This window comes from Anser brachyrhynchus, assembly GCF_964034855.1.
Source record: "Anser brachyrhynchus genome assembly, chromosome: 4".
NCBI classification, from domain to species: Eukaryota; Metazoa; Chordata; class Aves; order Anseriformes; family Anatidae; genus Anser; species Anser brachyrhynchus.
Window position 1 is genome coordinate 50377249 of NC_137698.1, and position 27997 is coordinate 50405245.

The 27997-nt window shown below is 37.3% G+C and overlaps 3 protein-coding genes across 26 annotated transcripts in view; 1 reads left to right on the forward strand and 2 right to left on the reverse strand.

Moving 5' to 3' along the window:
• The window catches only part of CEP135 (centrosomal protein 135), a gene marked incomplete at its 3' end in the record, with an annotated part of 32711 nt that extends 30385 nt beyond the window's left edge, over positions 1 to 2326 (reverse strand). For 8 of the 10 annotated variants that reach the window (XM_080591141.1, XM_080591136.1, XM_080591133.1 and 5 more), the window contains exons 1-2: positions 2190 to 2326; positions 902 to 1023 (exon numbers count right to left, since the gene is read on the reverse strand). Of the gene's footprint in view, positions 1 to 901; positions 1024 to 1419; positions 1838 to 1908; positions 2140 to 2189 lie in introns of those variants that run through there. The other 2 variants (XM_080591134.1, XM_080591135.1) reach the window with 2 other exon arrangements.
• Positions 2327 to 2498: 172 nt separating this feature from the next.
• Positions 2499 to 27474, reverse strand: EXOC1 (exocyst complex component 1). Of its 6 annotated transcripts, none has more exons than XM_080588731.1 (19): positions 27334 to 27474; positions 24490 to 24623; positions 23482 to 23612; positions 22601 to 22760; positions 20773 to 20960; positions 19627 to 19854; positions 19245 to 19377; positions 18947 to 19056; positions 15636 to 15785; positions 14162 to 14267; positions 11036 to 11080; positions 9706 to 9869; positions 9102 to 9212; positions 8556 to 8632; positions 7757 to 7985; positions 6410 to 6593; positions 4506 to 4705; positions 3982 to 4176; positions 2499 to 3147 (listed from the first exon to the last, which is right to left on the reverse strand). In XM_080588731.1, exons 2-19 carry the CDS (start codon positions 24611 to 24613, stop codon positions 2995 to 2997), a joined length of 2688 nt encoding a protein of 895 aa, XP_080444857.1. In that variant the 5' UTR covers positions 24614 to 24623; positions 27334 to 27474; the 3' UTR covers positions 2499 to 2994. The 6 variants fall into 6 exon arrangements, with proteins under 6 accessions (XP_080444857.1, XP_080444856.1, XP_080444858.1 ...); XM_080588730.1 differs by having other exon boundaries at positions 27281 to 27417; XM_080588732.1 differs by lacking the exon at positions 27334 to 27474 and adding an exon at positions 26320 to 26391.
• Positions 27403 to 27997, forward strand: part of LOC308193740 (uncharacterized protein) — a 59216-nt gene continuing 58621 nt past the window's right edge. For 7 of the 10 annotated variants that reach the window (XR_013949889.1, XR_013949890.1, XM_080588746.1 and 4 more), the window contains exon 1: positions 27636 to 27874. Coding sequence is in view for 6 of the 10 variants with exons in the window: in XM_080588746.1 (XP_080444872.1) it covers positions 27848 to 27874 (27 nt within the window). In the remaining 4 variants the exon portion in view is untranslated. Of the gene's footprint in view, positions 27875 to 27997 lie in introns of all 10 variants that reach the window. The other 3 variants (XM_080588740.1, XM_080588744.1, XR_013949888.1) reach the window with 3 other exon arrangements.

The following is a 27997-nucleotide window of genomic DNA, read 5'->3' on the forward strand; positions in this document are numbered from 1 at the left end:
AACTCAGAAAAGATCCTTCCGTGGAAATGTGGGAAGACTAAGAAGTAGATTCTGATTTTTTGAATCATCACAGTATCTTTTACAATCCAAATTGACACATTACCCCCAAAAACCCATATACTACAATTCATGGATCAGGTTGGTTGGTTTTGTTTTTTTGACTGATTAGTTTTTTGTTCATTTGTTTATTATTGATATGATCTAAAAGGGGTCTAGATCAACACTACGGTATCTGAATCCAGAGGAATTTTTTTGCCATAGGCATTTGAAGAAGGAAGTAGTTTTACATTGTTAAATACTTCTGAATTCAGGGATATAGTAAGAAATTGAAGACTAAAGTTGATGCTTCTCAAATACATGAAAACATCTCCTCAGTAGTTAGAAATATTAATGATGTCCATAAAACACTTCCCCTTATGTTTCTTCAGAAGATTCATTATTAGCTTACTCTTCACACAGGTGAACACCTGAGCAGCCAAACTGCCAATCAGAGGAAGCATTATTTGCATTTTGTATGAAGGGGAAAGAAAACTGTTATTTAAAACATGCTGTTTCACAATTCCCCATTTTTAAAAAGATACTAAACAGATATAACAGAGTATTTGAAAATAAAAGTATTAATGGATAATAAAATGAGAAAACATGCAATTTTCTCTCATGTTTGAGGCAGAAAAGTAAAATCTCATCATTTCATAACAGATTAAATAGGTCTAGGAAGAGGACAAAATTTGCCAGGTATCCTCAACGAGTGAGAGAAAAATCACCACTCTTAGGAGCATCTGTTCCAGGTACTACTAAACCGAAGTGCTTCATTCAGGACCTTGAGGAGGCAAGAGCAGGGAAAACAACACCTCATTACACGTTGTACTGGGATGGTTAGAGGAGGAGGAGGCACACTTACTTCCTCTAAGTGGTAACTGTTAGTGAGAAGTCATTCTTGTAAATACTCTTTGTTCTCCTTTGACAGCCAAAGATTAAACTGAAAGTGACGATCTTGGTGTTTCAGCAACAATGTTGAGCATTCTGTGTTGAATTCAGGAAAGCAGTGACTGTTATTGTATCTAGATATATTCTCACAAATCCATCTTTCTTACTAGAGAAGCAAGCTGATAACTCTTGAGCACATCTTTTCCTTTAGAAGAACCTTATCAGTTGAAAAGATCAGTCAAAGTGGTTAATCAGACTTGAATTAATAGCTCATGTTTGGGAAAAAGAAAGGGTTTTTCCATTAATCACATTAGGAGAGCTTTACAGAAGAAACACAGCAAAGATGAGGCTTGGTAGCAGAAGACATAATATGGTCATGGAAACATAGAAGAAAGAGAAGACAACATGGCTGGCAATGGGACACTAAGAAATTAGCATGGGTAAGTATATATGCTATGAAATTAAATTCTTTGTTGGGTCAGCAACACTAACATCAAGAATGATGAACTAGAGTTTCCAGTCTTGGTTCCGAGAAATACCAAAATTCGCTTTCCATTCATCAGAACAAAGACGCTGAAGACATTTCTGCTGTGAAAGATGTTCACAAAGAAATCTGTTCCTGTACTGTAACTGTCACAGAGCTCATTCTGCTATAAAGACCTAGTTATGTTTTCACGCAAGTAAAATGGGCGCCATGGGGACCAAGCAGAGAATCATAGAATCATTAGGGTTGGAAAAGACCTCCAAGACCGTCTGGTCCAACCATCCCCCTACCAGCAATGTCACCCACTAAACCATGTCCCCAAGCACCACGTCCAGCCTCTCCTTGAACACCCCCAGGGACGGTGACTCCACCACCTCCCTGGGCAACCCGTCCCAGTGCCTGACTGCTCTTTCTGAGAAGAAATGTCTTCTAACTTCCCATCTGAACCTCCCCTGGCACAACTTGAGGCCATTCCCTCTAGGCCTATCATTAATTACCCGTGAGAAGAGGCCGACCCCCAGCTCCCCACACCTTCCTTTCAGCTGGTTGTAGAGAGCAACAAGGTCTCCCCTGAGCCTCCTCTTCTCCAGACTGAACAACCCCAGTTCCCTCAGCCGCTCCTCACAGGACTTGTGCTCCAGGCCCTTCACTGGCTTCGCAGCCCTGCTCTGGACGCGCTCCAGGGCCTGGATTCTCCATTCAAGAGCTCCCAGCAGCCGCCCCCCAGCGGGAGGAGCCCTCACGCCGCCGCCCCGTTACCCAAACCCCGGCCCCGTACCGTTACGGCCGAGCCGCGCCGGGGCAGCTCCCGGTTTGAAAATGGCGCGCGGAGCACCCGCCGCTTCCGCCCCGTCACCGCGGCAACGCGGCACGCGCCCCCGCCCCCGCCGCCGGCCCGGCCAACCGCCGCCCGCCCCGCCCCTTCCCGCGATACCGGCAGCTCTCGCGCTGGGAGGGGACGGGGCCCTGCCCCGCGGGGTGAGCCCCCCGGGCCCGCCCTGCCCCTTTTACCTCAGCACCCGCAGCTGTAACAATGGAAATCGCTCCCCATTTTTTCCCTTTTTTAAACAACACACCACATAAATAAAGCATATGATGAACACAGTTTAATTGAGAGTTATAGCCACGACCACGTTATATCTCAGAACATGAATACCTTCTGCAGTACAGAAGGGAAAACGGTGTGGTAGTCTTTAATGCCAACATAATTCCCAAGATGCACAACATTAGTGAAGAGAGTAGTACCCCTTTTGTGTACTACAAAGGTAGTGCTTGGTGCTTTCAGAGAAAAAAAAAAAAAGCTTTTAAATAACAGTATCTGAACACTAAGGGAGGGGAAAAACTATATCCAAAGTGTTTCACAGAATTAATGCTTTCAAATGGTACTTCAAGGCAGTTGAAGAGCAACAAATTACCAAACGTTTCATTTTGCCCTGAAAGATTGTTGAAGCAGGAGACTGACATGATGTATATGACAATTAGTTATGCATACATACGGAAATCCACCTTTTAAAAACAAACAGCAGTTATAGTGTTTGATTCCCTTATAACACAGGCACAAACTTTGCTAGCTTCTTTTTCACTTAATGAGACTGTGCAATACTGGAGCAGTAGTCTAAAATATCCTGTATAGTGAATTCCATAGTGATTCCTGATCCAGGATAGCAGCGAGCTATCAGCCCTTCAAAGTGCTTGTACTGTCGTATAAACTCATCTTGCATAGAATGCCACACAACCTGCCAAAAAAAAGGCAAACTTTAGGAAATGTCAACTGGCACGCTAAATGTGAACTACAAGACATAGGCTCATTAACTTATTCTCAGTTGATGTGTCATTTGAAACTAAAGCTTGTCAAAAGCAAAGTTCAGTAAAGTTGCTGCATTAAAAAAAATGGTTGAAGATTTTTACCCATTAAGTTACTTACAAGTCTTTAATATTTACATCGCTACCACCAAATCTACAGAGCAAAGCAGAAAATGAAGATGAGGAGGGTGTGTTTATGTATTTAGAAGGAATACCTAAAATAGGTATTGTTTTTGTCTTTAAAGAGAACACTCCAAACTAGACTAGTGTTACTAATTCACATTCAGGCTTTAAAAAGCTCTTAGTGTATGCTTAACTCTTAAATCTCCTTTTCTTATAGCCCAGTGAGAAAGTTTACAGAATGTACTAAAAGACCTCAGTAATATACCACCAGAAAAGGTCTAACTGAAAGCATATTCTGCTATAGTGTACAAGCTAAGTTTCATATCAGGTTAACAGTTCATTTAAATCTATTTCTTTCTACTCCAGTGTATTTTGCAGAATAGAGATCACTCACTAATGGAGAGCTTGGGAATCATAAAGGAACCTTCTTCCAGAAATCTCTCCCTACCAATCATAGTTCAAATGAATTCGTTACACCAAACAGAATCAGAGCAGGATTATCAAAAAAAAAGTCTCAGCTCAAAATTCAAGGGTTTTCAGAATTTTGCTGAAACTAGGTGTGTCTCACAGAATATATAAGTAAAAGACAATAAAAGTCTTTCTGTAAACAATACAAGATGTTTTTAAACTATGATTTAGTTTACCTGAAGTAAATTTTCTTCTTCACAGAGATGTTTGTCTACCTTCTTGTAAAGATTATCCAATCCCTTCTTGACTTCCTTACCAGGATATTCCTTTATGACTTTACGAAGCTCTTGTTTATTAAAAGCCAGTTGATAGCTTACTTCTTCTTCTCGTATACCTTGGGCCACACGAGCTTCGACACCTTCAAAGAAATGCTAAAAAATAATAATAGTATTAATGATTATCATAGACCACAGCCTGGGAAAGCACATTTTTGGATGAAAATAACCAGATTTTTCATGGCAATGTATAGTACTGACCATACACCAGTTGTGTCTTAAACAAATGGTTTTGGGGAAGGAAAAAAAAAGTGAGGAGAAAAGTAAGGTACTCTTGGCAGCCGTGCTTGAGTCTAAAATAGTAAGATGGTGATTATTATAGATGCAGTGACAAAAATACCAGACATTACAGACTAAGCACCTAAGAGGAAGTGTTGATACTCCATATTATTTAAAACTATATAGCTAAACTCAAACATACTTACATTTAATTTCTCAAGAGGCTGTCCAAGCGAGTAGATGACATAAGACTGAAGATGATCGGTGTATTTCTGTTTGGCTTCTTTCTTCTCAGCCTCAAGACAAGAAATTTTCAGTCGAGAAAGTGTTGCAAAAATATGATGGAAATTCTCCATCATGACCACATCTCTGGGTGTTTTCTGGCTTTCATTAGCTACTTTCTCAACTGAAAGGAAGCAAAATACTTAAAATACTAAAAGAGCAACCAAATTCAGAAAAATATAACTGATAACCGTAACATTGCCAGAACAGGAATTTTGGATTTTATCAGAAATATAACCATTTGTATGAATTACTACCATAGCAGTCACAAAATAAACAAATATTTGAGTGCCTTCAAAAGTAGTTCTGGATATCTACAGGCCCTAAGGCTATGTAATTTGTATGCAAAAAAAAATAAATCACTTATCAACAGACATAAAATAGAGACTACATATGGTCAACTTACATAACTGATAAACTACCACCACATTCTGGGGAGGCTTTTGTTAAGCATGCTTTCATTATCCTTTATAAATTTAACGTGACGTATCTATTAAAAAAATGCTCACTCCCCTCTTTGCTAAAGTAAAATTCTTCAGTAACAACTCCAACAATTTTTTTCCCCTCCTTTCTTTCTTCATCTACTTCTCATTTTTTTATTTTTTTGCTTATCTTATCAGTTTTGTGGACAGAATTACTGTTGCTTTCTAAACTTGGTAATAAAAATGGATGGACCTTTATATAGGTCTCTTACTTTTTAACCCCACAAAAACCCCCGGGCAGATGAAAGAAATTTTACCCATCTCCTCCTTACTACATCTAAAGCAGGCTGGAAGAGTACTCCCACAACCAAGAATACAATTAAATCTCTATGCCCATCCATCTGCTAATTGTTTTGCTGATACTACCAAAAACGGTGCCCACCACAAAAGATGATCTTTTATAAAACGTGTTCTTGGGCACCCAAGTATCAACATAGATCACCAATTCATTTCAGTGAGATCACTGAAGTGCCAAATAGGAAAAGTCTGCTCCTGCCAGTTTTGGTTGTCCTATATTATATGCTTATTTACCACTAATCTCTCCTCCTTCTCAACCTCCCCCTAAAGAAGAGGTAAATCTCAGTGGCTGGGAAGTGCTATGGCTGGAGTTGTTTCAAAGTATGCAGATAAATCAGCATAGAGAGGTTTCTCCCCCATTTTAAAAGGTAATGACATTTTTTCTGGAGTTCCGTGCATTTCTCTTACCCCCCACCCTGGCTTTTTTTTTTTTTTAATAATAAACAACAACAGCAGAACAAGAGCGTTCCGGTTTTCTGGACTGGAGTAGGAAAACTAGGGAGGACTAGAAAGACGTTCTGCTCTGTAAGGCTAGGACACAAAGGACCTCATCTGCCAAGAAAGGGTCAAATCCATAGCCAGAACTCAAGGCTGCATTAGGACTGAATTAGACAACTGTGAAGGCTGTGAAGATGAACAGCACTAGGTCCAAATGAAAGAGATTCCACCCAGACTTATCTCCTCATTTAAGCTACACTGGGGCAGAAGAGGCAGGAAACCACTTCAGACCAGGCATGTAGAGTACCTGGGCACGCAGCATTGCTCCTCTCTCCTTCCAGAGCCCTTAACCACTTCCCCCATCACAACTAAGTTACTCTGCAAATAGGCACAAAGGGAAATACCTAGTCAGCTTTTAAAGAGTACATTATATCAGAAGGTTTACACTTGTTCTCCTACTGGTAATAGAGATAACCAAAATGTCAGCACAGTGTTGGTCACGTGGTTTGCAATAAAGGGTCTTAAAAAATAACATTATTGGTTAACTGGAGCAATATATATATAAGAGAAAATAATTATTTTAGTAATTATGACCACCTCAGAACACCTACCACTGACAAAAACAGCTCTAATAAGTTTTATGTAAGCTTTATCTAGATCTCCTCGTCGTTCTGCGTTTTTGAAAATTGATTCAGCAAGGGCTGCAAACTCTTCAAATTCAGCAACAAATGGAAGGATCCCAACTTTACTCTTCTTTGAGATTTTTACTTCATCCATCTGTTTCATTTGATTACTCTTAAATTTAAAACAAAAAAAACAGATGTTAGCCTCTAGTATACAACTCCAGACCCTGTAACAACTAGCAAAAGAACAAAAAAATGCCGACACTGAAAAAGTTAACATTTATTCAAACGAGGGAAATCATTATCTTTTAATCTGAGTTTTCCTCCCTTCTTATCCTCACAAGTTTGCTACAAGAAATAACTGAAGGAAAAAGGAAGATGGGCAAGTAAGATCTTCTGGCTTTTATGTTCCTTTGCTTGCTTACTTAGTATTAAGAAAAGATGACTACTTATCCACCAGAAGCAATTAGCAACTGATAGTTGGATTTTCATTCCACAATCTAAAACAAGGAACTTTGCTTTTCAGAATCAACTGAGCAAGCAATTCATTTTGCCACAGAAAGCTTTACTGATCTTCTACTGAAATTTTATTTCTGAGTATAATCCAAAAGAGTCAGTTTCAAAATATTTTAAGCATTAAGCTGATCATGAATGACAAGTCTTGTTACACTGGCCTAGTGTCAAATTACATTTATAACAATTTAAAAAAACTAGTTATACCAACAAACATTTTCACTAAACTTGCCATATTTCATATAATGGTCACGTTGTATTAACAAAGGCAAATTTCCTTGACAGTAGAAGCTGTCTCTCCTACTGCCAAAAGATTTGCCACTTTAATATTCAACAAAAAACTGGTTTAGATAGATAAAGATAGCTGAATACGTGGAAGAGATGTCTATTTGGCAAATGATGCAGGTTTTGCTTTTCCCTTGTGAGCCTAAGCCCATGAGGGTTTGGTTGTTTGTTTTTTTTTTTAAATAAGAAAAAGCCAGAGAGCTATATTTTACTTGACTGACTTCAGTAAGATTACAAGTTTAAAACAACTAAAACAGTCATCTAGCTCACAGAAGTAAGATCTTAAGAATGAGTGGTCATATTTCTTACAAATAGCTAATTATTCAAGAAAAGTGGAATGGAGAGGGGGAAAAAACCACAACCACCAATTAATCTTTTTTTAAAAAAAATTGGCCAATATAATAGCAGTGAAGTTACTCATTTTCATTTCAAATTATAGCAAAAAGTCTAACTATAAAAATGCAAAATCAAACACGATAGAAGTGGGCTTCCTATACTATTATAGTTAACTTAAATCAGAATAACTAAAGAACTTACAATGCATTTATCAAAGTTCCTTTTGACAGTCACCAAAACATTTCCAAGTGTTGTGCTGAGAAAGGAAGCTGGGTCCACATTTTGTGCTGTCCATACATGATGACTCATCTTAACTAACATATAAAGGGAATTAAAGCTATCAATCTTGTCCCCCAGCGCTATAAGATTATTCAGCTCAGGCTCAATACAACGAAATATTTTTGTCATCATTTGTCGGATCATGTCCTTCCTAGTAAAAATGCACAAGAGAAATATTACTCTGACAGTTTACTGGGCTATTTTACATGTTCTTTGATACATATTTTTAGGATAAATTTATTGGATCCAAGTCCAATTTTCATCCAACAAGTCTCATGATTTTCAGAATGCTGCTAAGTGAAGGATAAAATGCCAACGCCTCACAGTAAAAAAACAAACAAACAAAAAAAACCAAACAAAAAACACATGTCACAGGTACGAGATACTCCAACAAAATACTTCCTGTGTAGAAGCTGCCACACACTTAAATTCATAATTTTGCTAAGCATAGTTCGCAAAGCTTATTTTACATATTATAAAACCTAGTTTCACTTTGAAATTACACATCTTTATTCTACTGTAGACAAAAACATTAATTCTATATGTAAAATTATTATTATTTTTAATATTTGCTGACATATTAAGTGTCTAGTTACAAATTCAGAGTTCACTATTGATTTTCACTAGAAGGGAAAAATTTAATATAGAGAAAAAAGTTTTATACTCCAAAGAAGTTCTTAAGCCTACATGTGAACTAAGAATAAACAACATCAGCACATACTCAGATGATATTGTTTGTGGAACACCAGAAGGGTATGAACGAGATAGATTTCCCCCATCCATTTCCTCCGCTTCATTCTGTAAGAACAAAATGTGTATATACAGGAAGCTGAAAGTTTATCTCAAATTCTATATTTAACTGATAAGCATGTCTGACAAAAACAGTACAATCATCAGGTATTTTTTTTCAAAGCAAATACAATGGTTTGCAGGGTTCTGGTAGACGATCTCTGGTCATGCTTCTCAATGCTGTATACAATTACTTCCCATTGCCTTCCTACGTAATGTCATGAAACAGCATGCTTAGTGTGCGCTTATGAGAAAACAATGCAATGGCAAAAGAAACAGTTTTGGTTCTTTCTTCTTTTTTAATAGATTTTGTATCGGTAAGCCAAAAAACCAAAGATTCTGCCAGCTAATAGAGAAAAAAAATCACTGATCACCCGGATCACATAATTGCCAGATAAATTCCAAAGTTATATTTTAAACAGGCCTCACAAGGCTTGTTCAGCATTTAAGTTCTGTCACTGAAGCAAGAGAGCCATACCGTTGTTGATCCTGAGATACCCTGATGTTGCTGTAGTTTGAAAAATTTACTAATGAAGTCCTGTTCGGCCAGACACAGAGGCTCCAGTTCACTTAGAACTTGCTCAAAAATCTAAAGACAAACAAATATTTTAATCAACACATTGAATATTCTGAACAGCTAGAAATACTCATTTTAATTGTTTATTGCCTAGGATTTCACTGTCCATCTTCAGTAAAGTTTAGAAGGCTGATTTCTACTTAATAGAAATGCAAACAGTTCAGATTTTAATCTTCAGAAGTGTTACCTGCATCTTCAACAACATTCTTTTCTTGTTTTCTCAACAACATTCATTTCTTTCTTATACAGGCATATAATATTTCCTCCCAGAAAACAGACAAACAAGAAGACCAATGATTTGAAGAGAGTAGAATAAAAATACTTGTTTCCATCAAAAGAATTAATGGAGAACATGAAAATTATTTTTTAATCTCTCATTCCGAGGGAGAGCCATTCCTTTCCCCCTTACTCCAAAAACATGTACTTTTTTTATACTTGAGAAGGATATGCAAGACAGTTCTAATCCAAAATTTAGTAGGATTCCTAAGCAACATTTTTGTTTTACCTTATCAAATTTTGTTCTGTCAGCCACATCAAGATCAGAGGCAGACATATTTCCCATATCCAACAGTGAGGATGACTGAGATCTACGATTTCCTGAACTCTGAACAGAGAGTTTATTTAGGCTAGAAGTAGACCCAGTCAATTTTCCAGAGCTTCCATGAAGACCTGTTAAATACAGAAATCATGAAAGAGGGATGCAAAAGTAGAATAAAATACTCAAGAACAGGTTCATTACAGAATGTAGGGCCACTAGCAACTTTTGATCTTGTACATTAAAAAAAAAAAAACTCACTTTTCATCTAAGCTGAAAATGCTTTTGCTATAAACCAACTTTTTCCTCATTAAAAAGTAACTGAAGTACTTCAAGTTTCAAAGTTGAGTACAATGCAGATATATAAGCCCACATTGTAAAATTATGAAAAGGGTATAAAAGGCACAAAATTGTCAAATAAAGGAACACTAGGATAAATATTGTCCTTGAAAGCAAAGATCAGCTACGATCTTTGTGAATATATGCTTTGGACAAAGGCCACCATAAGAAGTGGAATTAATCCAAAAGAGGGGAATAATAAAAAGTTTTATAGACACCATCCATCTTGAACTTGATCTTTCTACTGTTAATGTCCTTTTGGCTACATAGGTATACTTTGCCTGATGTACAATCCCGGGTGAACTCTGCTGCTACCCCCATCCCTTTGATCATAACTAACATTCAGACATTTCTTCCTGATATTCTGTGGCCTTCACATAGGTGAGGTGCATTTTTATTTCTTTTTGTTTGAAATTTTCAGATATGTTGAAACAGGATGGAGAAAGTCAGAAATCAAAAATAAAAAAAACACCACAAGAAGTCACCTGTATTTGACCCACATGTAAACTTCTCACATCTCAACCATAAAGGCACTTAAAAGCAATCCTGCACATTTAATTTAATTGCTATATTGGTATCTTGACGTAACTGCCCAGGTCTAAGGGCACAAACAAGACAAAGTCTATATATCTAATAAAAGCTGTTATCTCAACCTTCTAGAAGAGTTGGAAAACTAAGACAAGCAAGCTCTCAGGCACAAACTTTTTTTTTTTTTAGATCAACTACTAGCATGGGAAAAGTAACAGATGTTGCCTTTACCTGCAAAACTTCTCAACTTCTATGTTGGGCAATTTTTGCTGTACTTCACTTTTGCCTTGCAAAAACAATGATTCTGCTAATGCTTATTTCATTCTGAACAAAATGCTTTCATGTTAGGTTGATTTTCCATGATGCAGTGCTACATCTTTACATTGACACACATGCATTGACAATACCAACTAATGCAACTAGTTATACTCACTCTCAGTTTCCTGTTTGACAGCACTTTCTTTTCGAGGCAGTGTAGCTGGGATGGATTAGGTTGCAAGCATCAAAGACAAAGACAAGTTAAAATGCAGTTTGCACAAACCATGCACAAGATGCAAGTTAAGCTCTAACTGGAAAGAAACATGCAGAGAACTATAAGCAGCAAGTAACTACATTGCAAACACATTTAGTTAGAGAGGTACTATTCTAGAAATTGAGAATCTAAGCTACATGGAAAACAGTAAGTTTTTCGGTATTAAACTTCACTTTTTTCCTATATAGTGTGATTAAAGAACGTTTTTAGTAACACGTATTTAAGTTCTCACAAATTGAGAAGTCCATTAATTAGGGGTTTATTTATAAGAGTTAATATTGCAAAAGACTCAGGTTCCAAGACCAATCATATCGATACTATTCATGAAGAAATTTAAATGCATTTATGTAGCTTTGTACTGAGTCAGATATTTTTCACCTCTTAAATTTAAGAAAAAAACACAAAAACAATACTACAAAATTATTTGTATTAACAGTAAGACTGGCTAACCACTTCTGTTGTTAGCAAATCAGGATGTTTACATAAAGAATATGATCCGTATTCATGCTGCATCAAAAACTGATGACTGCAAATTTGGAAAGGATGAAAACAATGAATTTGTAGTAAAAAAATTAAAAGATTCCTTTTTTTTTTCCTGGTTTGTGCAGAATAAACCAATTTCTGCAAGTGGACTTCGATGTGAGATTTTGAATAAACGGGCATGGTAAAGTTTCCTTACGTTTGTGGTACATACAGAATACCTAACCAGTAAAAGGCATTCGCATACATACAGTAAAAGCGATATGTGGTATTAAGAAGATCTTGATGAGGATGGATGCTACAAGGCCCCCAGAATGGAGCAGGCAAGCAGAACCTACTGTAATAGAATGAGTAAATACTTCTAAATGCCACAAACATGTCTTAAATACCAAATGTTTTCAAGTAGCCACCACCACTGACAATTCTAATGTCAAACTCCAATTTAATTCCAGCCTAGTTTTTAAATCTTGGGTTTTGTGCAGTTTTGGAATAAAGAGGTTTATGGCAGATATGTTAAGCATATGCACCTGCCCCGCATTTGTCCCACTTCTTCACAGTCCTCAATTTCCAAATGCATGGGACTGTATTACAAAATGCAGAGAACCTACAGGCAAAGATTGGACAATCAGAAGCATCACAGTGGCCTTCAAGAAGCCACGTCGTATAGACATACGACAGCAGTAGCACTCTTTCCCACACTTGATTTTATGGTATTTAAGTATCAAAGTCTTCAAAAGAAAAAAAAGACTACTGAAGACAAGTGTGAATGTGATTATTTTTTTTGCCATAAAAATGCAGACAAAGAACCTTGCACTAGCATAGAATGCCAGAATTCTCCCAGCATCCCCGCTGCGTTTGAGGCATTCATATAGCAGTGCTATTCCCAAAGCACAAAAAAAGGCAGGAACAAACACCAACACAGCTCGGAAACAGGTCATCCTCAGCGTCTGAGTACAACTGTAGCATTATGCACCTACGCTATTTCTTAAATAAGTTTACTACTAAGAAGTGATATATTTTGAATTAGTGCAACCGGTAGCATTACAATCACTACCTTCAACATAGAAGCCTTTGAAATTACGTATCGTTATAAACTGTTATAAAAAACACACAATTTGATATTAAAATAAAGTGAAACCATAATAGATTTTTAAACGTACATAATTTACTTTCCCTGCTTTGTAAATGGTACTAATAAGAACATGATTAGTACTGAGGAGTGAAGTTTTCTTGATCTAATTCACTGGCAAATTTTCTTGCGGCCTCATGACATGGTCACTGATAACAATTACTTAATGGCCTAATTACCATTCATGATATTACGAATTCTGGGAGCATCCTCACTTCTTCCAGTCTTGGCTTTGTAATTGGTGCCTACCGATTTGCAGAAGACTGCAGACCTGGGTCAAGTTTTGTATGTAAACCAGTCACCAGCAAAACTCAAACATAAACATACTTTTTGTATGATTGAAAACTAACTTGACAAGAAAAATCAAATGAACAGAAGCGGTCAAAAATTCTTTGCTACTTTCCTCGTAGACTACCCTGTGCAAACATGTTTGGAGCTCACACAAACACACAGCAGAAGCCTTCTGGAAGTGCAGCAATTACACTGGTTAATTGGAGGACCTCTTTCTCCAAAATGTAACATCACAACACTTACAGATATCAGGAATATAATTGCTACAAAAACTGTCTCATCACAAACGCAGATCACAAATGAATTGCCAGGATATAATGTTTTAAGTCAGTTTATATTATGATAAAGTATTTTGTTCTTCCAGTAAGATAGCTTATCAAGATTTAGGAATCTAACTGTTCTGACAATGAACGTTACAGCACCACCTGCTCTCCACATCCAACAGCTTGAACATACTAATCCTTCCTGCTTCCCCTTCCTTTTAATCAAAGCCTCAACACTCTCCTGCTTCCTTACTCTCATCCCCTTTTTCTGCTCTCCACCACGAACAGAACCCAAAACAGGTATGACAGAATGTACAAGTTCAAGCTGCACCTCACTTAGAATTTAGAATTTGGAATTTACAATTTGGTAACTGGTAAACTATGACAAATACCCTAAACATTTTGAAACAGTGTACTTGAAAATACAGAATACCCAAAATATAAATATTCCTATATAACTGTAGCTTTCTAACTATTCAGGTTATTTATTTAAAAGCTTTACTTCCATACTCATACTAGACATTTTACTCCTATCAGTAATACCAACTCCCTTAAATGGGAAGGTCTACAAGTTAACCAAGTGTATCTACTCTCAGACTACAAAGCAAATCTCAAGTTTCCTCACACAGAGCTGGCATTAAGAGTAGCTTCGTCAAAACCCAATTGAATTTCACTATATTTCAGTTGTGCTACTTTGGCCTTGGGGAAGTCAGAAGTCTTGTCAATCATATTTTTACCCAACTTTCACCTTGCCAAAAGTGAGCGGTTTTAGACCATTAAAAAACTGATGTAGGTGTTATGATGAGTGTTTTTATAGACAAATAATAAAATTCAAAGAAAGATAGACGCCTCCTGGAAGCTTACCAAACTTTTTTCCTTCTTTGGTTGTGCCTGTCATCTTGATCTTGGCAACTTCAAAGAAATCTTTTATTTCCCTTTCATACAGTCGCGATAAATAATCCATGTAATTCTTAAATTAAAAATGTAAAGTTAGTTAACAGGTACACATACTGACTTATTTTGATTACAGCTAAATAGATCTCAGAAACAGCATGTAAATAAGTAACAGTGAACTGTTTCACAATGTATTTGTATATATGTATGTAACATGCATAAAAATGTACTCATGACATTTGAGTAGGTTTTATTCATTGTCTTAGTGGGTCCATTGAGCACTAAAAACCACTACTCCTCCTCCATAAGGAAACATTTACAATGTGATACATACAAATAGGATTACAGGTGACAGCATTATGGAATTGAATTCAGGATTAGAATGGAGGGAATTCAGCACCGTTGTTCACAGTCTCACCTCTTCCTGAATATGGTGTCCTTAATTACACCTTCAGCAGGAAAACAAAATGCCTGAAAACTATGGGATGCAGAAGCTTACTTGTGTGCTTACTACAAGATTCAATGAATCCCAAATTAATTTGTCTGCAACACTGCCAAAAATAAGCTTGAATTTTAAGAAGACAATTGGCACAATGACTGAAAGAAGTTGCAAATTATCACTTGTTTAGATTTTTAGTACAAAGGTTATAATTTTTTACTCATGGGCAAAAATCACCCAAGATCTTTCTTCCCTTGTTTACCTCAGAATTTTGTTACTTAGCACACACACTAAAAAAAAAAAAAAAAGATTTATTGAAGACCACCTCAAAGGTGTCAGCCATTTAACATTTGCAAAAGAATAAGTGTTTAAAAGCCATTTTAGGACTCCAATTTAAAATCTTCCATGGTTGAGATTTAGGAATGGTAGTACTTCAAAAAAAGATTTGTTCTGTTACGGAACAACTGTCCCAACTTCTATTCAAACTTTTTCTTCCACTTCATGTCAGTTTTAAGCAAGACAGTTAATTACACATATACAAAGCCAAAACGTTTTTATTTGATCTGCGTTAAAAGAGACCTCTGAAGTTTGATAGTCAAGTGAAATGAAGAAAATGAGGTCTGAAATGAAGAGATTGAAGTTTGCCGAAATAAAAACATCATAAGGGTAAACAAGCACATCAACATAAAAGTAACTTAATTTTTAATACTAGATTGTAAAATGGTAAACTTGTTTAAAGTAAAGGTTAATATGACATTAATATATTAACCTTTACTTCACGTCATCCTTCAGAACAGAGACATAGATAGTATCTTGAAAACAACAAAAAAAACAGGACAAAAAAGAGACCAAAAATGAAGTTTCCTATTCCAAAGAGAAGATCAGTGAGTTAAATTTAATAAAGGAATATTAAAAGAATATGCACACAGATTCAAACAATTCTTTTGACTCTCAAAAATAGTCCATTATGTAAATTCTGTAGCATCATTTAAGCACTTCACGTACCTTTGTTAGCCCTTCATATTTTCCATAATCTGTGTTCTTAAGCCACTCCATGAGTTTTGCATATCGAAGTAAATCTCTGTGAAATGGATGGTGATTGGGTAACGTCAATTCAACAGAGTGCTGGGCAAGGGTAGAACTCTGATCGTGACCCTTGATAAGAAATAGTATTAAAATAAATCAGGAAACACTATACATACAAGAAGTTTCCTCAAAAACTTTACCAAATAGACAAATTCATACAAATAGAAAAGCATCAAAATATCTTGCATAGAAAAAATGTCTACAGACCTAGACTGAAGAGATATCTAACATAATGCAAACACTGAGTTTGGAAGACAATGCATCTTAGTAAGCTTGTTCATTGCAAGGCTCTTGCAGTTTACAGCACTGCCTTCAGAGTGAGTCAACTTGGCATTATTTTGCACAAGAATGCAAGGTATACCTCAGTGAAGATTTAATGACAAGTGTTCAACTGTTTTTGAAAAAAATCCAAGGTTATTACATGGTTTCTCTAAAAATTACAAAAAACCATAGCTACTTCTTCTTAGGCTCTTATTCCCATATACTGTAAGACACTTCAAATTGATGAACAGGTGACCTGGGTGTTAATTATAAGCTCCTCTGAAAATCTGATGAAGTTCAAACCACTTGAGCTGTATCTTAAAAAGATCAGTTGGCACATATTCTATCACTTGGTCTCCTGCACTCACACACATGCTTTCAGTAACCATACACTAGAGTTAAGCAATTTAGGACATGCAGCATAAAACAATCCACTTAACAGCAAGCTACTAAGTTTACACTCCTCCTTTTCTCTAGGCTATCTCCTGAAAAACATAATATCCTTTAAATGAAGATTACATCGTGTTCCTTGAACAACGTAATATCTGGCTTATTTACGCTTTCACGTGCTTGAAGTCACAAGCTTCCTGTGCAATTCAAGAAGCAAGATGACGCTGCAGTTCAGCCATGTAGCAGAATGCTCATACATTTGCTCAGTGTTAGAGCAGAGGGCTTAATGTCAAAATGGCTTTAACACCTTCTGAAAAACCTTTTTTTTAAACCAGGCTTGTAAGGAATACAGCAACAGAACTTGATCTTAAGTATTAATCTATGCCCTAACAACACAAAAAGATTGCCCAATTAATCTCTGGTTACTGTAGCATAATAATATACAGGTGTTTTAGAAAGGTCAGACAAATTATTCCTAATTTTTCAAGTATATATTACAAGTTTATACTACATAAGTTTATAAAAAAGAACAATTTTATACTTCTAAACTAATATATTTAAGTTAACATGTTGGTGAAACTTTGTTTTTTCATCTATTGAAATCTGAGTCAAAGTATGTCTCGCTTGTATTAGCAGCTGCTTGTACAACCTATCTTAATTTGCCATTTCAATTTAGAAATGTGTCTTTAGATTTCTCCTTCAGTACTTTTTTTTTCTCAAATAAACATTCTAAACAATGCACGCTCTTCAGACGTTAAAGTATTCCAGTTCCTTTCCAAAAATATGGGACTGAGAACTAGCTCAGCAGTTCAGAACAGTCTGTTCATCGGCCTAACAGAACCATATCATTTTAAGTAAGATAACACAGAAATCTGTTATACCTGCAACGCTTGAATCCATACCTCAAAATGAGGTACACACACTTTCTTTTTTCTTTAATCTCCACAGAAAGCCTAATGCAGAGGCTCATGTACCACAGTTAATGAACTCTTCCTGCTTAATCTTGCAGTGAGGCTGTATTTTTACCTGCTGATTAATCCCAGGCAGCTACCAGTAGGCCACAACTTTTCAGAGGGTGAGTTTATACAAAAGCCAACATGAGGCCACAGTTAGTATCAGAATTAATATCAAACTGCAAATTTGCAATGTTACTCATTCTCAATAGCACTGAGAAGTCTCTTTAAAAGTATTTCATCTAATACACATAGTATTACATAGCAATAAGAATCTCTTACCATTTTTAATAATAAAATCCTCAACACAGAACATCAGAAAAGGCATTGCGTTAAACAGCCACTTTGACATGTGATTCCAATATTCAAACTTTGTTTATGACTGCACTTATGTAGGCCAATTCTCACTTGCTCATTTAGAGGCCAGAAGAGATGGCCTGTGTTCAGTTTTTCAAAACACAAGTGATAGGAGAAGCACACCTTCCCAAGAACAGAAGCTAAAGACAGAAATTTTAACATGCTGGAGAACTCAAATTCTTCTGCAAAGCAAAGAAAATGTAGGAAATGCTTCTCTGCCATAAAAACAGGCTTGTATCCGCAAATGCCATTATCCGGCATAACTCTATTCCATGTCCTGTATACCCAACTAATATATAAAAAAACCAAGGACTTCTAAAACATTTACTGTACTATGTATAAAAAATGAGTTATCTTTTTATTTACAAATATTACAGTTTAACACAACCGTAGAATCTGTATAGTTGCACAGATATTACAATTTTCTGAAAATATTTTTTCCAGCATACATCTAAATCTGTGTCTCGTTGCAAACTCTGTAGATAGATCAGAGGAATGTTGTCGAACAAGCAGATCAACAAAGCTTGAGAGGTGATGGAAATACTGGAATTGAGAAGGGATGCAAGTCTGATGTTCTGCAACCAATAAGGATTTCTTATTTGTAAAGCCAAAGATGCAGCTGCTAGTTTGGTAAGTCAAGCTCAAAAAAATTAGTTGGAAAAGCTTGTATCAAACCTGATGTACTCACTGGAACTGAAAGATAGTAGGGCTTGTTATAGAGTTGAAGGAGGGTCTGAGTAAACTAATTGGAGATAAAAAATACAGCAATAAAAAGATTGATGCTAAAGAAAGACATCTAGTCTTTAGGAAACCAAACTCAGGACAGTGATCTCTGAATATTTCAAGTTAAGGCTCAAAAAACAAGGTTTAAAATTCTTACTTCTATATGTCTTTTTCTACAGCCATTGAAGTTCAGAGAGCAAGAACTCTGATCTTCTCAGTCCCTAAGATCCTTTAAACTCAATGCTTTTTTTCCCCCCTCTCAATTAATCAAGCCTCACAACTAAAATATATGTTCATATATCACATGATTTGCTCAATTAGGACAGCAAACTCTCTACGGAGAATTTATTTATTTGTTTATTTAAATAAGAGATTCCTCTAGTCGCTACAGTTTGGAATGTTTAGTAATTCCTCTGCTTGAAGTGCCTCTAGCAGTACATTCAATTACCAGTTAGATTGCAGAAAATGCTTAATTATAGTTTGATTGCTTTTCTTTTCAGGAGGAGTTTGGGATCAAAAATTTTATAAAATAGTAAGAAATAATACCTGCTGAACAAATACACTGTTCAAATGACTGGCAAGTCTCCGTGCAAATTGCTCACGCAAGTCACTAAACCGCTGCTGTTGCTGTTTGACTGCATGAAGCATATCGTGTCCTAAAAACAAAGAGAACACAGTTCAAAACATACAGTAACATATTGTACGTGGGCACCAGAAGGACCACTAATCACAGTTCCTTCAGTGTATGGAAGCAGCATTTGAGTCTGATCGGAAAGGCACATAAAATGGAAGCACTACCGTAACAAATTTGGTATTTTAGACTGTAGTCTAACAAAAACAATACCTGGACGAAGAGCTACATTCATACACTGCAGAAGGGCATCCGCTGCGTTAGTGCAGGCCTCAATGCCTCGAGAAGATGTCAGATCTCCCTCCTGAAGGGCTTTTATATGACCTTTAGCCAAATCCATGTGATTCTACAAAATAATGGATAGTACCATCCATAAGCCAAAAGAAGGTTACAGCTTGCTACTCTGATGAACCAAGAATGATAATGCAAATCCAATGCTATAAAAATTTACTGACATTAGTGCAATAATAAAACTGAAAAATAAACTGTCATTGTTATAAACAAACTTCATACATGGTTACCATAGAGGGTAATAACCTGGAAAAAATGTATACCCAATGCGAATAGTGATACTAAAGACCATAAAAATGCTTACCACTAAGAACTCTATCTCTGACAGCAGCTTCACATTATTGGTGTTGCTGAGATGGATTAGGTGGTTACTTTCTGAAATCTGATCCATTTGCTCTTTTACACTCTGAAGCATTTCTTCATAACTGCTCAATTTTATCTCAATTTGGTCAACTTCCTTTAGAGCTTCATCCAGCAACTTCATCAAGATATTCACCTGTTTCTCTGAGGCCATAATTGACTGGATATTTGCCTGTACAGAAAATTAAGCCATAAGATTTTAAGAAACATTCTTTGTATCTCAAAAGCATTTTGTATCTCCATTACTGTCACAAGGACACTTTTCAAAATGCTTGATGAAAGAGACAAAGCAATATAAGCTTACAGTACTTCTCATTTATAGTGTTACTTGAACACAGCAGTCTCTCATTCTATGACGCTTCCTTATTTTATAAAGGAAAGATACAAAACCAAAACTTTCATCAAGTTCTTAGAATTAAATTAAATTAAATGCACAAAAATAAAAATCCAGTAATAACCCCTACTATCTTGAAACATTTATTTGCAGAAAAAGAGCTTAGGTGATAAGGTTGCATTTTTTGTTTCAAGAACAATGATCTCTGTAACAGCCATTTTCAAAGTGTAAGAAAAACCATACATCTTGGCAATTTGAGGAGTTTGTACACCATTTTCTCAAGACTGTTTCATCCCCTACATCTCCTCTTTTTTTTTTTTTTTCTCCTTAAGTGACCTCTGGAGTGTTGGTCTGTTTTAAGAAGCAGAATAGCAAAGATTATGGTACTGTTACACAGAGATCTCAATACTGCAATGTTATCAGATTAAACCAAGTTCCTAATTACAATGAGGGTAATATTTTAGGCATAAAAGTTCACATCTACTGACATAAATATGAATGACTCTACTCTCTCTCCTTGTACCTCCACCTTCATAAACCATACATTCAGAATGCCTCCTTTTTTGAAAGCCTAAAATTCGCTCCAGAATAAGATCTTTAAAAGCTGGTAACAGACAGGATGTAGTTCAGCTTAGGAGCAGATATATTTAAATACAAAGCAGAACATGATAACTACCTTTCCAAAGAACACAGCGTAGTCAGTATCAATGAAAACAACTCAATATGCTAACACCATACATTAGAAGAAATGTTTACCCCATCTAGCACTTGTAGCTCTCTAGACAGCTTCTCTGCAAAGGCTTCAGCATTAGAGATAGCATATTCACACCCTTCCATCATTATTTCAATATCCTGTTCCTCTCTTGCATTTAATTCCTGGTATTCATCCACAGCCTCTTCATCACCTCCTGCTACACTTTGATTCTCTCCACTTGGAACTGATTCTTGCATAGATAAAGGAAATAATAGAACATTACCAAGAGCAGAAAAGTCAGCTTAAATACTCTTAAAATATTTTTAAGTTCAACTATGTAAGTAAGTGAATCACTTTCATAAAGAGCATCTGCTACGTGTACACACTTTTATCAAGTCTTCCATGGGTTTCATGATTTCCAGAACTAGTTACAGTGATGCTTTCCAAATTATGCAACATAAAAAAAAAAAAATGGTCAACTTCTTCTATTGCATGTACAAAGGGACATACCGTCTCTGTTCATTCACCTCTCACACTGGTAATCAGCATCAGAACTTACTACAATATTATTCTAGAATTGTTAGCAGAAGACTGGTAGAAGTTAAAGTCCCCATTTTAGTAGACAGAGCATAAAGTAGACATACTAAAGAACTTAAGAAATACATAATTAAATAAAACAAAACTTGTCTTGATGCTCAAGTTTCACAATAGCGAAACGAGTACTGAGCTAAATAAGAATTACATAACAGTGTTTTTTCAGAATTGATTTCTCATTGCAGCATTTAATTCAAAAAGCCAGTCAGTGACTGAAAAGCAATTTACAGAATGTTAGTGTAGTCCATGCAGAAGCTATTTACAACACTTGAGACGTCTCATCTCTAGCAACTTTGTAAGCTATTTAAGGCCCTATTTACAAAAAAGAGAAACAGAAAAAGCATATTATTTGAGACAAATTGCTTACAAAGCAGAATAAAGGAAAAAGGTGTTACGCACCTTCTGCAACTTTAGGTAGTTCTGAAGAATTAAAAGGTATGGAAAAGCAGAGGAAAGGAAGCAGAGAATGTTAGCAGGCAAAGCATGAACAGTGTGTGTATTTTTAAGTGGCAGTAAGTATGTATGTCTTAACATTGTAAGAACTTGAAAAGTTAGAGGTCAGTTAAAAACAGTTTCAGTCACCACCAAAATACAGAAACTCTACCCTCTGTTTCTACACTTCTATTTCAAGTTCTTCTGCTCAAACCACTCTAGTATTTAATAACAACCTACGATTTAGCCACTTCTGACAGATGTAAGATACATCTACTCACTAGACTTTACTAGTAGGTTTTAACTATTAAAAGATAATGGGAATGTAAAAATATTTAATACAACATGAGCAAACAAGATGTTAAGCCTTCTTAGCATCCAGTCAGTCAGCTGTAATGGATCCAGCTGAATTTAACACAATTCACCACATATAAACTCGAAACCAGATGAAAAACCTCATCTAAACGTTAGAATGCTATTGAAGTATCACTTTTTAAAGCATCTTTGTAATTCATGGCAAGTGAGAACCAGAACAAAAGCAGATTTATTACTCATTTAGACCTACCAAATCCTGCAGGTAGATTTTATTTTGTTCAGAAAGAAAATACCTTAGGAATACAATAAATGTATCAATATTTAGAATTTCATTAATAAAATATTTTGACTCAGTTAACAGATTTCTGTTACCTAATTTTCCAATAAAAATCTGTTATCTAGTTACCTTATTTATCTGAAGACTTTAAAACTATGAAATTGAATCGGAAAAAAAGAAGTCAGGGTTAGGATTTTGGTTCTTTTTAGCACATCTACTTTACATCAGTAATTACTCAACTTTATGCTGAACATGCAGTTGCAGAAACTTACCTTCCAAAAGTTGTGAACTGACATTGGTAAAGTCAATTTTTTTCCTAAGATATCTCTGATTGAGTTTCCAGATACATGAAATGAAAGTGTTCTTTTCCACTGTGCTGCTTGCAACCCATTTGTACACTTTGTCAAAATGCAAATCAAATTCAGGATTTTCCTGCAAAAGACATGATATGTTACAGGCTTAACAGTTAAATGAATAAATAATCTCTGCAGCTCAGAAAATCATTTACTTACTGAGATGGTAGAATAAAATGAAATTACACAAATGACAACCTTCAGCTGAGGCACTGATACTGGCACCCTGATGTGCCTTAATGAAAAAGCTAAAACACTGGAAGTGAAAAAGCAAAATTTATGCTATGAATATAGTATTTTGTCAAGGCAAATGATGCAACAATAACGTTGTAGAGATCTGTGACAGTTTCAAGAAACATTTGAGAGAGCCGTCTGTCCCGAGACACTGACCCCAAAACGTCTAATGCCTTGTGTTAGCCTTCTGATGACAAAAATGGTAGCTGGAATTACTGACAACATACACAACACAACCAAGGAGACTTAGGGGAGCAGGCAAGGGAAGAAGACTATGAACACACACACACACAGTATTATATCTTTATCATATATATATATGAGATAATATTCAATACCACAAAACAGGATAGAAAAGATTATTTGGTACTTTAACGGTTCTAGGTAAAAAGCTACTATAGGAAGTTTTTCAACTAGATTTATTCCTTGATGAGACACAGCTTTGGTAACATTTGATTAAAATAAATGTTTTCCTTTCTACAGATGCTTGAGAACTCAGCATGGCCTGTAATTTGATAAAAGGGTGTTACGATCATATTCTAGGCACTCTATAAAGTTGCACATACTTTAACAGCATCTTTGGCATCGACAACAGCAAGATCTCGAAGTGCCCATGCAGTCTGCCTTTTGTAGAAATCACCCTTGTCAGATTTTTTCACTTTCACCACATTTACTTGCACTGGTCGTTCTGTTGTCACTGTAAAATGAAGTACAAGAGTAATTTAAAAATGTACAAACTACTTTAATATCTGTTTCTGCTATATTTCAACTTCTGAAATGAGTTATTTGTAGGGGAGATTTGATAATTTTTATTAGATGAAAAGATACTCCTTTAAACAGGTTTCATCCACAATATCTACAGCTCAGTTGAAATCTCAGTCATCTACATGCGCATCTTTATACAGCTCCTGAAGTACTGAACCCAGTTTACAGGTGTTTGATATAGCAGGACTATGGCCACATAACTGACAGCACAAGAGTCATTGGAGATTACCATCCAAATAAAAAAAAAATCTGTGATTCCTCAGTTAAAAAAAAAAACAAAAACAAAAAAAAAAAAAAAACAAAACAAAAAAACAACTAACAGGATAATTCATTGATGGATTGGACCAAAGCACCAGCTATATATAATAATATATAATAAAATACACATACTCAAAAGAACATCACAACTCAGTTCAGTTCCTATGCCTTTCCACAGCCCTCTGCCTTGAACTCTAACTGGCATTCCTTTTTGCGTCTTATTTAGGTTGATCAGCACACATGTCTACTAAATCCCCCTTCTGAGCACTAGATAAAGCCTGTTTCAAAAGCCCACCAATCCCACACAAATAAATTTGTATCTTTCATCCCAAATTATAGATCTAGGTGTAAAAGTACAAGAGTTTTGTTTCTTAAAAGAAGTGATAATGCACGTATAAGCTACAACTGATATTCTCCATTAGAAACGGAAACACTTGTCTCATATGGGCAAGAATTAATATCATAATTTATTGTAAATAAACCTAAGAGAAATTCAACTGAATAATAAAAAAAACTGGTGAAAACAAAAAATATGATGTGGTATTACATACCTGTTGCACACAAAAAGCAGTTTCTCTTCTTTTTGCCTGCTTTGCATACGTTCACAATGCTCAATAAGCGTTCATCGTTGGGAGTGAAAATATCCCTCTGTAAAGCATGCTTGATTGCAGTCATTTTCTCTCAACTGAAAGATTTTAAGAAGTCATAATACATTCAGGGACATTTAACACACAAATTGTTTAACACGCAAAACATCTATGGAAACAGATCTCTGCACATCTAGAAACAGGGCTAAGGGTTTCTTTTTTGTTGTTTTTTAAAATGTTTTGCAAAGACCTGTTTCACTGTTCTCCCCAGCTAGCACATGCTATTAAATGTGACAGGCTGTTCTTACTCCTCTTTATCCTCAGGAGGGTTAGTGAATTGTTACAGTAACGTAGAAGAACAAAATGCATCTTTGTAGCTGGTAGAAAGTTTGATTTGAAAACACTGTAAACCCATTATGACTAGCTTGCCATTATGTTTGACTTGTTTGCAACCTTTTGTTTGGTACATAGACAGAGCTCAGAAATGGAAATGGAATTTGGTCTTTATTTACGGAGTTTTTCATCTAGCAAGGGAGCAAAAGCATATTTCATTAAAAGAGAAAGAAAATACGTATGCCTAGGAATAAATCAAGAGATTTCTTCCAGGAATCAGGCGGTGACCTTGAACCTCCTACTCTACAAACAAATGCTAGAAAACAAAGACTTCTGCTTAAAGATACCGAACAGACATCATATATTCATTCTCACAGCCTGTAGCAGTGCACACAGGAGACTGCAGAAGGAAGGTCATCAGGGACTGCCCTTTACATCTTCTTGTACAGTGGCAGATGCAGCTTTAAAATCAATGATGTAGTCACATACAAAACCAGGCCATCAGACTGCACGTGTGAGGTGCGTTGCCATTAACAGCACAGGAACTTTCCTAACAGCACCTTACAGTTTGCTCACTAGTTTTTTCTCCTCATTAAGAATATGGCTTCCAGGTGATTTGGGGGATGTAAAGGGGCAGACAAGAAGGTAGAAAGATTTGGGGGGAGGGAGCACTTTGCAGGATTTGCAGAGGTAAAATAACACTAAACTAACCGTGCAGTATACAAGAATAAAATCCTGAGAAAGTCACAAATTTCTGAAAGAGACTTTCAGCATAATCACCTGGTTCTCCAGCAAAGTATGGTCTAAACCCCACAAAATTCTAAGAAAATGGGGTGACAGGGATAATAAGCTAAAAAGAAAAAAACTCCCTAAAATTAAGGGATTAATAGTATTTACCAGATTCAGAAGAGGTCCTCACGCTACAGAGGTTGCTCTAGATTGACTAAGAAGAGCAACACACAGACATCATGGTTCAGTGTTTTTATTTCAGTAGAGGAGCTCCAATATTACTCTCAACTTGCGCCTTAAAATTCTACGGAGTGCTACAAACATGATCAATATACATCACATGCTGCGCTGCCTGATCACAGCCTGATGCTGAAACAATATGTGGAGCTAAATTCTAGGTTGTGTTTTCCTGTTGGAAATACATGGGTTGCTTTCTGTAACAAACACCCAACGAACAAAAAGAGTTCCCTCAGCACGTGAAACAGAAAAGGCACCGATTTTGCTTTTAGTCTTTTACGACCCATGATGCCTGAGCTCCGCTGCCCACCACATCTCAGCTTAAAGAATTTGAAGATCACTAATCCAAAGGCTTTGGGAAAACAAAGGTCAATCTACCAAGCTGCAATTAATTCTGCCAAGCGTACAGAGCTCAGAGCACTCAAAGCAATGCTGTTTACACGACACCCCTGTGTAACACTCCATTGTTAGCAGTTATCCAACAGCCTTCCTCACCCTTCATCCAATGCTAGGCCTAGCTTCTGTTTCCAAATTGCATCAGGACGTGCTTCTGTTATTCTGCAGCAGGTGCCTAAGACGAGCACAGGAAGCACTGACAACCTGACCCATTTTACCCATACCACCTTTCCTTCCCAATTTAGGTTTTACCTTCTGGTCTAAACCACATTCAGATTGCTGCAACCCGCTAACTCTCCCGTTTCAATGCCAACACAAGCTGTCGGGGCTGTGAAGAATACACCTTTCCCATAAAACAGAAGACATTAAACCTAAGCTCAAAGACTTACTCCGACACATAGTCCAACCTGCATTGTAAATTCAACCCTCAGTCAAAACTCTCACGATGGGTCAGAAGCAAGCGCATCACTGTGTTCTTCATACACAAATCGCTGCATGATTTGGGTTGGATGGGGTTGTTTTAAGGATCACCTGGTTCCACCCCCCTGCCATAGGCAGGGACACCTCCCACCAGACCAGGCTGCCCAAAGCCCCATCCAGCCTGGCCTTGAACGCCTCCAGGGATGGGGCATCCCAAATGACCCCAGAACTAAAGGTGAGGAGCTGGAGATAAAGCTGCTTCCTCAGAAAAAAATGCTTTAAGATAACTGTAAGACAGCCTAATAAATCCCTTCCAACACTGCTGCATTTCTTCCCCAGACACGTTACAAACAACTCCTCTCTTACAAGAAACCTATCCAAGACACCACCACCCCACTGAGGGAGCCAGCCCAGGAAACACACGATAAAGACTCCATCGGACCAAACGACCAGCCATTTGACACAAAAACCCTAACGGGGGGGGTTGCGTAGATACTACTGAGCGGCCGTTTAACAACAAAACCCTAACGGGGGGGTTGTGTAAACGCCAAGGGCTGGCTTACAGCAGCGGCAGCCCACCCGCCCCCGGCGCCAGGAGGCGGCCGCGACCGCGACGCCCCGCTCCCGCCGCGGCTCCTACCCGAGCCCAAGGCCCCGGGCGGAGCGGAGGGGAAGAGGCCGACGGTGCCTCACCAGGGCTGGAGAAGAAGGGGAACGGGAAGGCGGCGGCACCTCCGCCGCTTCCTCTCATGTGATCCTGGCAGCAGCGGAACGGGCAGGGCCGAGTAGGGAGCGGGGAGCGGGCCGGCGCTGCACCGCCTCCCTCCGGGCGGGCCTGGTGCTAGAGGGCGGTCCTGGAGCTCTGTGGTGTGTCTGGGTGCCTCGGCTCGCCCGCAGGCGGGCTGGCTCAGCTCCGCGAGGGAAAGGAGCTGGAAAACCTCTGCCGAGCTAAGGAGGGGCAAGGAGCCCGCTCCAGAGCTGCTGGGAGAGGTTAGCTGTTCTGTCAAAACTTTGGTATGTAATTACAGGTCGTGAAGAGCAAGAAAATAACGCCAGTGTGATCTCCCAGTGTTGCGACCAGTGGGGGTATGATGAGGGAGCTCTCGCCCTGAAAGACCTGGTGAGCCCGTCAGCTGGCTCCTGGTGTCCCTGTGTCCTCGGCAGACCTCATGGCAGGGTGGTGAAGAAGTTATGCAGCTTGTAGGAGATGAGAGCATTCGCTGAAGAAGTGCAGGTACACCCAGTGTTAACAGATGAAGACAATACAATGTATTGTAAAATCTTAGGATTTCAAGTGAGAAAGCATTCCATCTGAGCACAGCTGCAAGGGAACCATCATAATTCAGTTAGGCCACAG

Excerpts from the sequence above, each read along its gene's own strand:
- EXOC1 (XM_080588731.1), bottom strand. The coding sequence starts at position 24,613 with ATGACTGCAATCAAGCATGCTTTACAGAGGGATATTTTCACTCCCAAC. Across the intron at positions 15,786-18,946 it reads ACAGTGTATTTGTTCAGCAG|GGTCACGATCAGAGTTCTAC; the intron begins GTATTATTTCTT and ends TTTCTTATCAAG. Across the intron at positions 7,986-8,555 it reads CCACAAACAATATCATCTGA|GAAGGACATGATCCGACAAA; the intron begins GTATGTGCTGAT and ends CATTTTTACTAG.